The sequence below is a fragment of the Peromyscus maniculatus genome, chromosome 3 (genome assembly GCF_049852395.1).
Source record: "Peromyscus maniculatus bairdii isolate BWxNUB_F1_BW_parent chromosome 3, HU_Pman_BW_mat_3.1, whole genome shotgun sequence".
Taxonomy (NCBI): Eukaryota; Metazoa; Chordata; class Mammalia; order Rodentia; family Cricetidae; genus Peromyscus; species Peromyscus maniculatus.
In genome coordinates, this window is record NC_134854.1 from 93,608,348 (window position 1) to 93,622,983 (window position 14,636).

Below are 14,636 nucleotides of genomic sequence, written 5' to 3' on the forward strand. Positions count from 1 at the left end.
TGCTTAATTAACTATGGTTCACTACCTATACTTTCCAAATTAGTTTTTCTTTTAATGGAGTATTTATAAGTGGTACCTATCAGTCTATCAAATCTTGATCAGATGTTGGATAGTTCAAACTATTTCAAGCTAATTTTTCCCCCAACAGTGAAATCTTTAAGCTAATGGAGAAATGTTACATCTGATCAAGCTATTCTCCAAACCTACCAATTTTGGTTTAAAACTCACCTCACCTTGGTATTTGATTCTAAAGCCTTTCGAAATGCCAAGGAAAATGTGTCCAAGTTCACAGTAGGATAGCATGGTTAAGTAGAAGTTCTGATTATACACTGACTCTATGCCTAGCTCTACAATGCAGAGCATTAGTAGTTTCACTACTCCATAAGTTAAAAAAAAAATTAATGTGTGTGTGCATGTACTTATGTGTGCAATGCTACTTAAAAATCCTACAACCTAGCTAGGCAGTGGTGGCACACACCTTTAACCTCAGCGCTTGGGAGGCAGAGCCAGGCGGATCTCTGTGAGTTTGAGGCCAGCCTGGTCTACAGAGCAAGATCCAGGACAAGAACCAAAACTACACAGAGAAATCCTGTCTCGAAAAAACAAAACAAACAAAAAATCCTACAACCTAACTAACATTCAATTTTAAGAGGTAAATGGTGTTTACTGCACTGTGCTATGAGTTTCTAATTTTTCATAGCTTCAATGGCAGTGGAATCCACAGTTTTCCAGTTCAATTGTTATAGAAGGACAGAGACTGGGCACCAATCAAAGCATCCAATTGCTGACAGTAAGAAAAAATAGTATACACAGGAAATAAAAACTACTTATTTTCCAAAGAGCCAAAAGAGGGGGCAGAAAACTCAAGAAACTGTCCATTTAATGGAACCTAAAGATCTACACAGGCAAGGTGGGGTAGAGGACATTGTCAACACGCATGCACATGTACCCTCTAGTAGAAATGGTAGGGTAAGATAAAACAAGTTCTTAAAACTAGGAAATGGTCACTGCCTCATCAGTAAATGATTTGTTTCCCCACAGTAAAAGAAATGGTCTTGTAAGTCCTTCATTTATGTATCCAAGCATTTGACCACACACTAACTGCCAAGCAAAGTTGAGGTGTTGGACACAGAGCATGCAAAATAAAGTGCACTAATCCCATTCTATCTGAATATTAAGCCACTGTCAGACGGAGGTCTGCGGAAGAATGCTTATTTAACTTCCTTAAATCTCAATTTCCTACATTAAAAAAAAAATGATCTTACCAAATAGGACACTTACAAGGGATCAACTGGCACTTGCCACATAATAATCATTTGATAATTAGTGACTTCACCATAACTTCTTCAGAATCCACTATTACATATATTGCTTTTCTAACCTTTAAAATCATTTTGTTACAAAGTCTTTTTCTAGGTGAAACAATGTTAAAGAGCCTTCACTCTAGTTATCCTTCATCCAGCTGCAAGTCTAGAAAGGCTGGTATTATTCGTACCAACAGTAAATGGACAGCTGCATACAACTTGAAATTCCCCTGAATTTAGCCTAGTCCCTCCATCACCAAAAGATACTCCCTAAACCCTCAATGTCCCTAAGCCCAGATGTAAACATAGTCTTAATTACTTGATTCTTGTTTTAATCTAAGCACAACTTGGTTCTAGAGATTTTTTTGGTTTGTTTGTTTTGAGACAGGATTTCTCTGTGTAGTTTTGGTGTCTGTCCTGGATCTTGCTCTGTAGACCAGGCTGGCCTCGAACTCAGAGATCCGCCTGGGAGGCAGAGCCATGCGCTGGGATTAAAGGCGTGCACCACCCAGACTTTTAAGATACATTTTTGATAAATACAATGTGTGCCTAAACTCAATTACTTTTGCTACTCAACTAGGGAATGTAGTGATAAATGCTTGTGAAAAAGAAAGATTTGCACCTTACACAAAGACTAAGTCATAACATTTCTCAGTAAGGCAAAATCCTTCACAACAAAAATTTTCAACTGAAATCTCAGAATACACACTGGCAAACATGGATTCAAATCCTCCCACGATCATTTCGTAGCTAGTCATGCCAGCCTGGACCAAAGACTGAAAGTGAAGCTCTGACCCCCTCAGTGGCTTCTGGAGTCAGGAATATGGAGATGAAAATACATGTTAAGGACCTTTTGCATTGCATGTGTAATCCAACAGGTCCTTAATCACATGAGAAGGAAATACCTAGTGCCTGTCAAAACTTCCCAAGAACTAAGAGCTATAAAGTTTAAATACTGCTCCCATTTAGATCAGATCAAACAGATATACTAGATTTTTTTTTTAACATGGCAGGTGAAAAAAACCACAACCATTTTATGTAGACAGGTTATTAGCCAAGAGCAAACAGAATGGTCATCCCACAGAATTCACTATCTCTAAAACCAAACTTGGTAGAATGAGTGGGATGGAGGAGAAAAGCTCCACTGCAAAGTATGTAGCAGCAGTACTGCTGTGCACTGCTCTCAGCAGGCAGCGTGATGGTGATGGGGGAAGCCTGGAGGAAAACTTCCTGAGTTAGAATATGGTAATTCCTAAGGTGGAGGCCCTAGGCTAATCAACTTAGTCTTCCTATGCACAAGATCTTTATCTGTAAAATGGGATCAACAACAGTACTTAGTAGCCCAAAGTACTGCAATAAGAACCAAAAGAGGGCCTGGCGGTGGTGGCACACGCCTTAATCCCAGCACTCGGGAGGCAGAGCCAGGCGGATCTCTGTGAGTTCGAGGCCAGCCTGGGCTACCAAGTGAGTTCCAGGAAAGGCGCAAAGCTACACAGAGAAACCCTGTCTCGAAAAACCAAAAAAAAAAAAAAAAAAAAAGAACCAAAAGAGTGTAGCTGTTACTGATCACAATGATGCTTGAACTGTGGTTTAAATGCCCAGTGGTCACTGTTGCTCTTGCAACATGAATACAAGGCACATGGTGAAAACTGTAAATACATAACCAAATATCCTTTCCCAATAATCCTCTGTAGAAGACTTGTAATAGTATAGGCATGCACTGTCAAGTCTGTGTTCAAATGAAGTTTCAGAAATCAACATTCAACTGACAATAGCTAAAACTTGCTTCCTTTGAGTAGTTTTCAAGAAAAGGAAAAAAACATAATGAAGTAAAGATCCCAAAGAATGTATATTACTCAGGGTAGAAAAGTCTTCTGTCCTGACAAGCTTCCTTTAAGTTATCACCACTTTGGAGTCTTTGTTAGGAATCTTTTCTGAGATGTTTTTGCACAAGGGAGTCATTGATGACACAATGGCTTCCTCAATGCTTGTTTCCAGACTATCTTTTCACACTAATACTTGTATCAGAGAGTAGAATTCATCCTTTCAAAAGTTCTAACTGAAAAGCTTCCAGTGTCATTCACATTAAAAATATATTCACTGGTCACACCAGTTTCTTTTCTCTCCTTCCTCCCAAACACCCACATGTATTATTTCTGAAGGTATTACTCCCAAACACCCAGAATGGGGCAGCTCCACCCAAGGCCTCCATATATGGTCATAGCCACACCAAGCCAGCCTCAATGACCACAGGAACTCACTCCTGCCTCACTAACCATACACCAGCAAATACCCACCCTAACAAGCTGAACAGAACGAAGCTCCTCCTTCTACATTCATACTTCATTTCCAAGTTGTAAAGTTCAAAAAGTTGAGCGAACAAAAAAAGTACTTCTAGGCTAGCCCTCGATAACTAATGATTCTAACCGTCACCCACTTCTCTAACCTATTACTAATAAACAATACTCCTCCCGTTGGGGGCATAATCAGACAGTCCTGGTGGGACCCAGCGCCTGTATTAATGAAGCATGTCTGAACAACCCTAAGCCCATTATTAATCTCAGGCAGCTGGAGTTCTAGGCCAAACACACCTTGACACTACACACCATTTCAAAGACTTTCAAGGTCTAGATTTCTGCACCTTTAGATCACATGCCAACTTTCTAGCGGCCCATTTCAGAAAAGAGAGGGAGGGGCGCTGGACTGCCGCGTTACCAAGGTAACTGAAAACCGTCTGACTGCCCAGCCCCAGGAGATGGGTCTTTTTGTTTGTTTGGGGGTTTTGTGTTTTGTTTTTGTTTTTTACCTTCAGATCTTTCTTGGTAACGTCAGTGTGGGAAACCGCTCGAATGGTTCCCGACAGCCAGGGCCACTCTGCGACTCGCTCCAAGTCCCAGCTGTCGTGGGCGCCGTCGCTGCCTTCGGCTGCGGACAGACTGAGGAATCGCTTCCCCACCAATACTGGCCAACTTTCTCCGAGCGTGAGCACCATGGTTTTCACGCCAGCAGGAAGGGCTCCTCCCTGCAAAAGGCACAAAAACAAAATGCGATGGGGGCGGCCGAGGTCGGAGGCGGCCCGAAGAGACGAAGCGCCTGCGGGGACCGGTGGAGTGACACCCCCGCAGGTGGACCCCGCACCCCAAGCTGCCACCCGCGCCTCCCCACCCCCTTCAGCACTCCCCCGCCGCAAACACCGGCCCGAGTGCCGCGTGACCCTCTCGCCCCACCAACTTTCGCTTTTTCCAAACCTTTCGGAGCTGGACGCCGAGGGAGAGAAGGGAGGACTGAGCCGCAGAGCCAGTGCCTTTTCATAAGTGTTCGCCCCCTCGCCCCGGCAAAGAAAAGGCTCCCCTAGTGCAGAGAGGGCTCGTCCCAGCGGCCGGTCCCCGCCCCGGGCGGCCTCGGAGCCGCCGTGGACTAGCTCGCGACTCGACACTTGCCGCGCCCCCGCCCCCCGCTTCCGGGCCGCCGACTCGGGCGCACCCCCGCCCGGCCTGCGCCGTGAACCGGGGCGACGCGGCGGCCGCCCGCGCGGGCCCTTCACCTTTCTCCCTCGGTCTCCCGCAGCCGAGGCCCGCGGCGCGCTTACCCCGCCTCCCGCCTCCCTGAGTCACCCGCGACGGCGACAAGAGAGACCTGCCGCCCAGCCGACTCCAGCTCTGACTTGGTTCAAGAGCTCTCTCTCACAAGACACGCACAGCCTCCCGGGCCCGCCCCCTCGGAGCCGCTGCCACCGCCCATTGGCTGAATCGCGGGGGCTGGGCGGGGCATCTGAAGAATCCCTCCGTTTCTATTGGCTAGGATGAGGAGGGCGGGGCGAGGAAAAAAAAACAATTCCTTGGCTGCCTCCTCCCTTTTCCCCCCCCTCCGACTCGAAGCCGACCCCCCATTAGAGCGCGCAGAACGCAGACGGCGGATCCCTCCGCCGCTGCCCCATTCTTCCATTTGTTGCCTCGCGCTACGCAAAAAAGTCCCGCCGCATCGGTTACCGACTTTGAAGCCAGACAGAAAACCGCACGGGCTCACGGATAGGACTGAATGGGGAGACCCGGGACCGTGAGCGCCTATTGGATCGCGCTCGAAGCGCGTAGGCTGTCAACCGAAGACGGACCTGCCAAAGGCGGAAGAATCTCACGGGGAAGGGGCGGGGGCGGTACACAGTCTGCGGGGGAGGGACGGTATGGGACGTGCGGTTTCAGGCGTACGCAGCTAGGGGGAGGAGCGACTGGGCTCCCGAGGCTCGTGCGCAGGCGCCGGGCGGGGCGGACTCGGAAGCTTGGGCTGATGGGTGAAATGGCCGCTGGAGGCGCAGGCGCACGTGGTGCCGATCGAGAATGTCTAAGTCCGCCATTTTGAAGGACAGATGAAGAAAGGCGTGGAGTTACTGGAAAATGATGTTCGTGAAATCTAGAGGCAAGCAGTCTATTAAGTGCTGTGGGGGGTGTATTTCTTTTTTAATGTAAAATGGATAGAAGATGTTCTGAGACTTAAGAAATTTAAAAAGTAGGTGGAGTTTACGATGAAAGTGATAATGGAAGAAAAGGTGACTTTGAAGGACAAAAGAGAGAAAAGATGATTATGTGGCTTGTACCAGAAGATTCTTGGATGAATGAAGAAATGGAATGAATAATTGAAGACTTTCTTTATGAAGCCTTGTGCTTGACATAAAATAAGTGGAAATTTCCTGTTTTACAAATGTGAAAATGGAATATCAGATAAAGTTAAAAAATGTATTAAACTGAGCGGCGGCGGCGGCGGCGGCACACACCTTTTATCCCAGCCCTCGGGAGGCAGAGCCAGATGGATCTCTGTGGGTTCGAGGCCAGCTTGGTCTACAGAGCAAGATCCAGGACAGGCACCAAAACTACACAGAGAAACCCTGTCTCGAAAAAAAACAAAAACAAACAAAAAATGTATTAAGTAATGGATATACAATGCAAATTAGTACCAGATGTTCATTTTGAAATATATTTGGTCTGAATATATGACATTAAAAAGTTAAAGCTTGAATAGTACTGAAGAAGCAACTGAGTTGGATTTATAATATGCAGACCATTATGAGGTAGGAAATGGAATGAAGAAACCTGTCCACGTCAACAAAAGGCAGAAATGGGACCAAGAAAAACAAAAGAAAAAAGAAGAAAGTATGATAAAAATAAAATGACAGGAATAAGTCCAATTGTTATTACAATAAATATAAATGGGTTAATTTTACTAATAAATGTGGAAAGTTACTTAATATTATAAAAAATAAGTTCAGACACAAGAAAATTGCAGCATAAGAAGCTTGAAACAATTATGGTAAATTTTTATCAAAGTAATCAAAAGAAAACTACTCTAGCATCTCTGTACAGTTATATATCATTTAATAAAAGATACATTCTGAGAAAAGGTTCAGTGATTTTATCACAGTGATAACATAGTGTGCGTACAGAAGCTTACATGTCACAGAAAACCTTATGGGATCACCATTGTATATATAGTATGTCATTTGACAAAATATTGTTATATAACTAAATAAAAGTAAAAGCCTAAAAAGAGGCATGGTGGTGCATGCTTTTAATCCTAAACACTCTGGAGGTAGAGGCAGGCAGATCTGTGAGTCCCAGGCCAGCCTGGTCTACAGAGCAAGTTCCAGAACAGCCAGGGCTACACAGAGAAACTGTCTTGAAAAGCAAACAAACAAAAAAATAAAAATAAAAAAAAGGAAAGAAAAAGAAAGGGAATAAAGTCCTAAAAAAAAAGAAAGGATTTTATACTAATGAAAGATTGGGTCTATAAAATAATATATAATATTGAACTATTCTTACTGAAAATATGAACTAAAGTTAATAGTAGTAAATTATAAGATAATTTTGATGATTAGTAATCAGCATAAATGCTATAAATCCACCTATCTCAGAAATAAGCATCTTAAAAACAAGAGGATGTGGAAGTCATGTAATTAACTCATAATTAGAAAAGTAATTGCTGAGGCATAAATTCTCCTAAAACACAAAAAACAATTTTGTTTTCTTCATTACTCCAGAACTCAAGAAAAGTTGGAAAGATATCCAGTGTGCTTTATGAACTTACAAAGTCCTATTTCCAAATCTGAACCAAAAAAGTACAACAAAAGAAAATTGACTATACTTCCATAGATGGGAAATTCTCTTATTTAGTTGACTTATTGAAAAACATTCATGTTTGGTGCTAATTATTAACATAATCATTGTGTAAAATAATGGGTTTCATTTGGAGATTTTCATAGGTAATTTATTTTGGTAATATTCATTCCTATATTACCCTCTTATTTTCCATCTCCTTCCTGCTAGTCAGAGCTGCCTAGAAAACTAGAAATATTAAAAGGAAATTGAATGTTCATGAGCTTAAAACTTTTATGAGCATCCAAGAAACCAAGGTGTGAGTGTGTGTGTGTGTGTATCCTGGGAAGCCACCTAGCAGATATGAACTGGAAGATAAGACAAAATAATTAATTTTAGTGATCATCATTCAGTGGATGTGGGGAGTAAAACAGAAATAATCTAAATGTACTTCAGTTAGAAAATGAGTAAATAAAGTGAATAAAAGGAACCAGCAGTAATTTCAGCACTTGGAAAATGGAGGCAGGAGAATCAGGAATAGATAATTAGCCTTAAGCATATAGGAGTTCAAGGCTGGTGTGGGTTACCTATGTATGATTGTGCCTAAAAAATAAACAAGACATGGAAAATAGATTAAAAAATAAATGGAATGTGGTCTTTAATACTGAAAGTTTCAGAATACTTGAAAAGGAATGAAAAACTCTAAATGTACCAGTAGATTACCAAAGCCTTTTGAGGAAAAAGTACTGCAGTTGCCATTATCACTACTTAATAATACATACACAAAAATACTCTATATGGTCCATTAGTTATAGAAAATTTGTATACTGGTTACTGGTATGTGAAGGCACATACCACCGTTGACTGTGGTAGTCGATGATTAACATTACTTATGATCTTTTTTTTGTATTTTAGTTTTTTATATTAATTTAAATTAAGAAGTGCAACCAACACCACTGTCTAGATTCAGAACACCTGCATCATCCCCAAAAGGGATGTTGTGCACATTAAACAGTCCTCATTCTCACCCTGGCAGCCATTAGCTTGGTTTTTTTACTCTATAGAATACTATATTCTGGAAATTTCATAAAAATAAAAACATATAATATGTGTTCTGACTTCTTTCAGTTAGCAGAATATTTTAAAGGTCTGATCATATTGTAAATTTATAATTTTTATGGTCTTCATTATAATCCACTGCGTGGATAGGCCATGTTTTGTTCATTCACTAGTTAGGTGTTTGGATTGTTTCTGCCTTTTGATACCACCAATAGTGTTACTATGAATATCTACATGCATAGGGTTTTTTATTGGTTATCCAATTTTTCAAAATTCTTTTGAATGTAAAATAAGAAGTGAAATTACTAGCCATAAGGTCAAGATAAAAAGTGTATCTAATAAGCCATATTTGTGTGTGTGTGTGTGTGTGTGTGTGTGTGTGTGTGTGTGTGGCAAGATGACTGGATAAAGATGCTAGTCGCCAATCCTGAGGACCTGAATTCTAGCACCAGAGCTCGCACAATGAAAGTTGGCCTCTGGCCACCCACGTTCAAACTGTGGCAAATGCACAGAAGTGGAGTCAGGACATTACACGTGGTATCACCACACCTGGCATTTAATTTTTTTTTTAATTACTACCATTTATTTATTTTGTATGTGTGTGTTCCTGTGGAGGTGAGAGGACAACTTTTGATAGTTAGTTCTCTCCTTCCACCATGTGAATCCAGAGATCAAATGGGTATTCAGGCCTGGCAGCAAGTGCCTTTACTTGGTAGGCCACCTTGCCAGGCTGCTCTTGGCATGTTTACATGGGCTCTTGGCATCAAACTCAGGTCTTATTGCTTTCAAGACAAGCACTTTTACCAACTGAGCTACCCTTCTGGCCCCCTCCTTCCCTATCAGTCCAGATCCCAGCATTAACAGTATGCTGAAGACACTTGAGAGTGGAGAAAAGGACCATTTACAGAGTAAGGGCTTTATGAAGAGCCACAGAACAATGATTGAGACATATCAAGGCTTTCAAACACAGAACCCATTACCAACCATGGTCTAAAGGGGCAAGAGAACTGTCATGGCTATTTTTGGTTGTCAAATTGACTATATCTGGAATAAACTACAATCCAGAAATGAAGGGCACACTGTGATCCAGATCTGGAGGCTGGAAGAGACAGGCTTTTGATCCATATCTGTTTCTTTGTTTTGTTTTGTTTTCAAGAAAGAGTTTCTCTCTGGTTGTCCTGGACTGGCCTCGAACTCAGAGATCTGTCTGCCTGTGCTTCTCAAGTGCTGGAACCAAAGACATGTGCCTCCACACCTGGTCTTTGATCTGGATCTTGAGGTGGGATGACACACGCCTTTACGAAGGTCTCAAGGGATGAGGACACACCTTTCATCTGGGCCGCACCTACTGCTGGAAGCCTGTCTAAGAACAGTGGAAAGGCCACTTCCCTGCCTTGCCATCAGATCCATTCCTTCACTGGCACTGGAGCCTACACTTCAGGATCCCAGCATATACAGAAGACCAGACGAGACCCCCAGCCTCATGGGACTGAGGAAGTACTAGATTTTTGGACTTTCCTTTTTTGTTTGTTTTGTTGTGGCTTTTTTGAGACAGGGTTTCTCTGTGTAATGACCTTGGCTGTCCTTGAACCCCTTTTGTAGACCAAACTGGCCTCCAACTCACAGAGATCTGCCTGCTTCTTCCTGGGATTAAAGGTGTGTGATACCACGCCCTTGATTCTTGGACTTTTCATTCACAGCTAGTGATTGTTGGATTAGTTGGACTACAGCCTGTAAATCATTCCAATCAAAAGCCCATGGGGGGGATTTAGCTCAGTGGTAGAGCACTTGCCCACCAATCGCAAGGCCCTGGGTTCGATCCTCAGCTCCAAAATAAATAAATAAATTAATTAATATTTTTTTAAAAAAAGCCCAGCATGCCACTCTTTAACCTTACTGCTGGGGAAGCAGAGGCAGGAAAACCCCTGGAGCTTGATGGTCAGCTAGTCTTGCCAAATTAGCAAGCTCCATGCTCAGTGTTAGATCCTCTCTCCATAAGATGGAGAGCAATAGAGGAAGACAGCCCAGTATCAAAGTCTGGGCTCCCATGGAAACATAGGCACACACGTATGTGTATACCCACACACATACAAACATGTATACTCATGCAACACACACACACACACACACACACACACACACACACACATACAACACACACACACACTCCAAGTTAGCTGAGGAAGACAAGCACCCAAACTGATTTTTTCTGAGATATTATCTTATCTTTTATAATATTAGAGGGACCAGCCTTAATATTATACATCCCAGGGGCTCAGGAGAGAGAACTATGAACGGCGAGGACTATTTTCAGGAAATAGAACCTCAGCACACCAAGCTCTAGAGTCCACTTGTTTTAATTCCTCTGGCATAGCATCCACATATAAACAGCTTCAGTTCTGTTCTCATGCCTAGCTCCTTTCTTGCCTGATTTCTCTCTGTTTATCTACTGCTCCCTATTAAGTTCTATCTTAATTCTGCCTCATCTAGGTTCTTTTCACCTTGTTCTTACCCAACTAGGACTTTCCCGTATCAGTTCCTCTCCCGTCTCCTTCTCTCTCATCTGGCTCTTCCTCATCTTGTTCTTTCCCATCTGGCGCTTCTTCATCTTCCATCTCGTTCCTCTAGTTCTCTCTTCTAGCCCTTCAGTCTAGTTCTTCCCCATCTCAGTTTGTTCCTCTCAAGTTCTTACCCATCTGGTTCTTCCATTCTCTTTTCTCTGTCCTGTGCCCTGGAAGTCTCGGTATATAAAGGGAGGGTCCGAGCCAAATTGTGTAAAGCTATTACTTAACATCCACCTGACCTAGGCAGTGTCTCCTTGTGGATTTACCTTAAGCCAGGAGATTTGCAGGTGGGCTGTTATCACTGTTATCCTTGGAAGTTGGGTGCCCACCTGGGCGGTGTTTCCTGTAGTCCTTGAAAGTGGCCAAGGGAGATATCTGATTCCAGAGAAAGCCTTTCCTGGGGCTGTTCTCCAAATACCTGAAATGTGTATGTCCAGAGAGTGGTCGGTCCACACTGTTAGCCCTTCTTAGGGAAAAGTCAATTGGGAAAACTAAGAAGGCACACATGATTTTCATAACAGAATACAGCTGATATATAACAAGCCAAGTAACACCAAAAACTCCTTGGGATTTAGCTTCCTCTGGAGGAAAACATTGATCCCTCCAGGTAGTGACTTTGCCATAACCAGCTGAGTTCTTATGATATATTCCTGCGGCCTGCAGCAATTATTTATTTGTTTGTTTGTTTATTCGGGGGGAGGTTTGAGACAGGGTTTCTCTGTATAGCTTTGCGCCTTTCCTGGAACTCACTCTGTAAACCAGGCTGGCCTCGAACTCACAGAGATCCTCCCGGCTCTGCCTCCCCAGTGCTGAGATTAAAGGCATACACCACCACTGCCCAGCATTATTTTATTTTTATTGTGTATATGTGCATGCACACATGTGTGCAGGTGCCCAAGGAGGCCAGAGAGGGCGTCAGATCCCCTGGAGCTGGAGTAATAAGCAGTTTTGAGCCACCTGAGATGGGTGCTGGGAACTGAACTCAGTTCCTATGGAAAAGCAGCAAATGCTTTTAACCACTGAAGCATGTCTCCAGCCCTTCCAAACAGTTTTGGAAAAAGTCATCTCAAAGCCCCACTACTTCCTAATCATTTTTGTCTTTGAAGCCACAGTAACACTTAAACAAGGTTAAGATTTCAATGCAGAAATCTGGTTGGCTGGAAAGCTAATCAAACCTCCAATTTGGTCAAGCAGAACTTTAAAAAATCCCAAACTGTGCTTTTCACAGAGATTCCGTCAGCTGGAATCATCAACACTGGATTGTTGTTAGAATATCCAAGGTCTTTAGGTAGTAGTAAGGAATGCAGGTAGTAAGGAATGCAAACATCCCTTTTTTCCCCCTGGTTTTTCAAGACAGGGTTTCTCCGTGTAGCTTTGGAGTCTGTTCTGGAACTCACTCTGTAGACCAGGCTGGCCTCGAACTCACAGGGATACACCTGGCTCTGCCTCCTGAGTGCTGGGATTAAAGGTGTGTGCTTCCGCTGCTGCCACCGCCACCACCACCTGCAGGCATCCTTGAACAGTTGTTCATTGTCCTCTCTTTCCAGTCAGGTATTGATGAGTATGTGGGATGACACCAGCAACAGCAACTGTAGCCTTGATAAGGGAGTCATTGCGAGTAAGGAGGGTTACACTTTTCCTCCCTTTTGATGCAATCCTGTCAGGTTAAATCCTCTGAGTTAAGGTACAAGTGGCAGTTATACCCCTAAGTCCAAGTCCAGGGTGTTTGTCCTAGATTTTAGATGTGAGTAAATGCAGCCCTCAGGGAATTGCTAGCTACTCACATAGATTGGGAAACCATCTTTGTCTTGGTATTTCTAGAGTCATTTCTAGCCTGATCACCAGCCAGTAGGAGTTCTGCTGAAGCTCAGACAAGTGTGGTAGGTAAAGATGCTTGCTGTCAAGCCTGATGACCTGAGCCCACACAGTAGAAGAATGATCCTTGTAAGTTATTCTCTGACCTCTACATTAACACCCACTGTGGCATACACAATAGATAAATGTAATAAAATGTTTTTAAATAGTGATATTAATTTAACTAGAATGGTAAACAAAAGACCTTAAAAGCAAATACAGAAAGCTAAACAGGTATAGGCCTAATTTTCTGTCTTGCCAGCCAGCTCCCAAATAAACACACAAAGACTTATTATTAATTATAAATGCTCAGTCAGTAGCTTAGGCTTGTTATTAACTAGTTCTTACAACTTAAATTAAGCCATATTTCTAATCTACATTCTACCACATGGCTTGGTATCTTTTTTCAGCACAACATGTTCATCTTGCTTCTCCCTGCGTCTCTTGGAAACTTCTCCCTTCTTCATCCCCACACTCTCTGACTGTCCACAAGTCCTACCTAGCCTCTTCCTGCCTAGCTATTGACCATTTAGCTATTTGTTAAACCAATAAGAGCAACACATCTTCACGGTATACAAAAAGATTATTTCACAACATTTTCTCCTTTTTGTCTAATTAAAAAGGAAGGTTTTAACTTTAATACAGTAAAACTATATACAACAAAAACAGTTATTAAGTAAGAATTACAGTTACAATATCCAATCCATTTATATTTGGCAAATTTTTTTTTTTTGGTTTTTCGAGACAGGGTTTCTCTGTGTAGCTTTGCGCCTTTCCTGGAACTCACTTGGTAGCCCAGGCTGGCCTCGAACTCACAGAGATCCGCCTGGCTCTGCCTCCCGAGTGCTGGGATTAAAGGCGTGCGCCACCACCGCCCGGCTTATATTTGGCAAATTTAAAGAAAATATTCTATTATTTATCTTATCTTTGTGAGTTTAAAGTTTTATACCTAATTTACTTTTTATCATAACTAAAGAAAACTATAAGTCTAACTGTTTAGTCATTAACTCCATGAAAGACCTCAGAAGGATGTTATATTACCTAACAACAGGGACATCTGAGTGTTTGGACAGTTATCCATAGTTCCTCTGCAATATTGGGGCATCCATATTTGACCTATAGGCCTAGTATATCTGACAGACATATCTGAGAAGCAGGAAATTTTAAATGACTGTCCTACCTGTCTTGGTAAAGTTTGGCAGTTGTATTCTTTTGCATCCTGTTGGTCCTGTTTGGACAGCATTTTGTCAGCAGTAAAGGCAAGGGCAGTTTTTTTTTCCCAAATGGCTAGCCTTTTCCATAAAGAAAGCAAACTCCATCCATATGGAGGTTCTTTGATGCCCATTATCTTCTCTGAAGTAGATTGTTGCTGTCAGGAGCAGATGTGTCTCATTGTCATGAAAAGCCTTATGTTATAAAAACATTTTAAATGCCATATTCTGTAGGTCTTTGAAGTGTTTGAAGATCATCTATCTAAATATATCTGTTTAACCTTGAAAACATACCTAATATGACTACAAGTTTGATTATTATAGATGACTAACTACTAACCTGTATTCTTAATTATACATTACATTTTTAAATGAATTGTATAAGCACAATGCCCCAAACAAGAGTAGAAACATACATATAGTATAACAAAACTAAATTTGTATCAATAAACCAAAATCCATACCAATGTAAATATTTGAAATTAATAGTTGTTCAAAAGTAGACTCAACAATCCACCCTTTTATCTCATCATTTCTATACTATATCCCCCCTTCTTCCTG

The 14,636-nt window shown here is 42.2% G+C and overlaps 1 protein-coding gene and 1 long non-coding RNA gene across 7 annotated transcripts in view; one reads left to right on the plus strand and one right to left on the minus strand.

Moving 5' to 3' along the window:
* Positions 1-5,526, minus strand: part of Kdm3a (lysine demethylase 3A) — a 43,515-nt gene extending 37,989 nt beyond the window's left edge. The window contains exons 1-2 of one of the 6 annotated variants that reach the window (XM_042273450.2): positions 5,416-5,526; positions 4,111-4,326 (exon numbers count right to left, since the gene is read on the minus strand). In XM_042273450.2, the coding sequence (XP_042129384.2) occupies positions 4,111-4,296 (186 nt within the window). In that variant the 5' untranslated portion in view covers positions 4,297-4,326; positions 5,416-5,526. Of the gene's footprint in view, positions 1-4,110; positions 4,327-4,552; positions 4,780-4,848; positions 5,212-5,415 lie in introns of those variants that run through there. The other 5 variants (XM_042273449.2, XM_006991002.4, XM_076566913.1 and 2 more) reach the window with 5 other exon arrangements.
* Positions 5,527-5,586: 60 nt separating this feature from the next.
* The window catches only part of LOC143272389 (uncharacterized), a 32,374-nt gene continuing 23,324 nt past the window's right edge, over positions 5,587-14,636 (plus strand). Inside the window, exon 1 of the long non-coding RNA XR_013049903.1 lies at positions 5,587-5,717. This is a non-coding gene — a long non-coding RNA (uncharacterized LOC143272389). The remainder of the gene's footprint in view (positions 5,718-14,636) is intronic.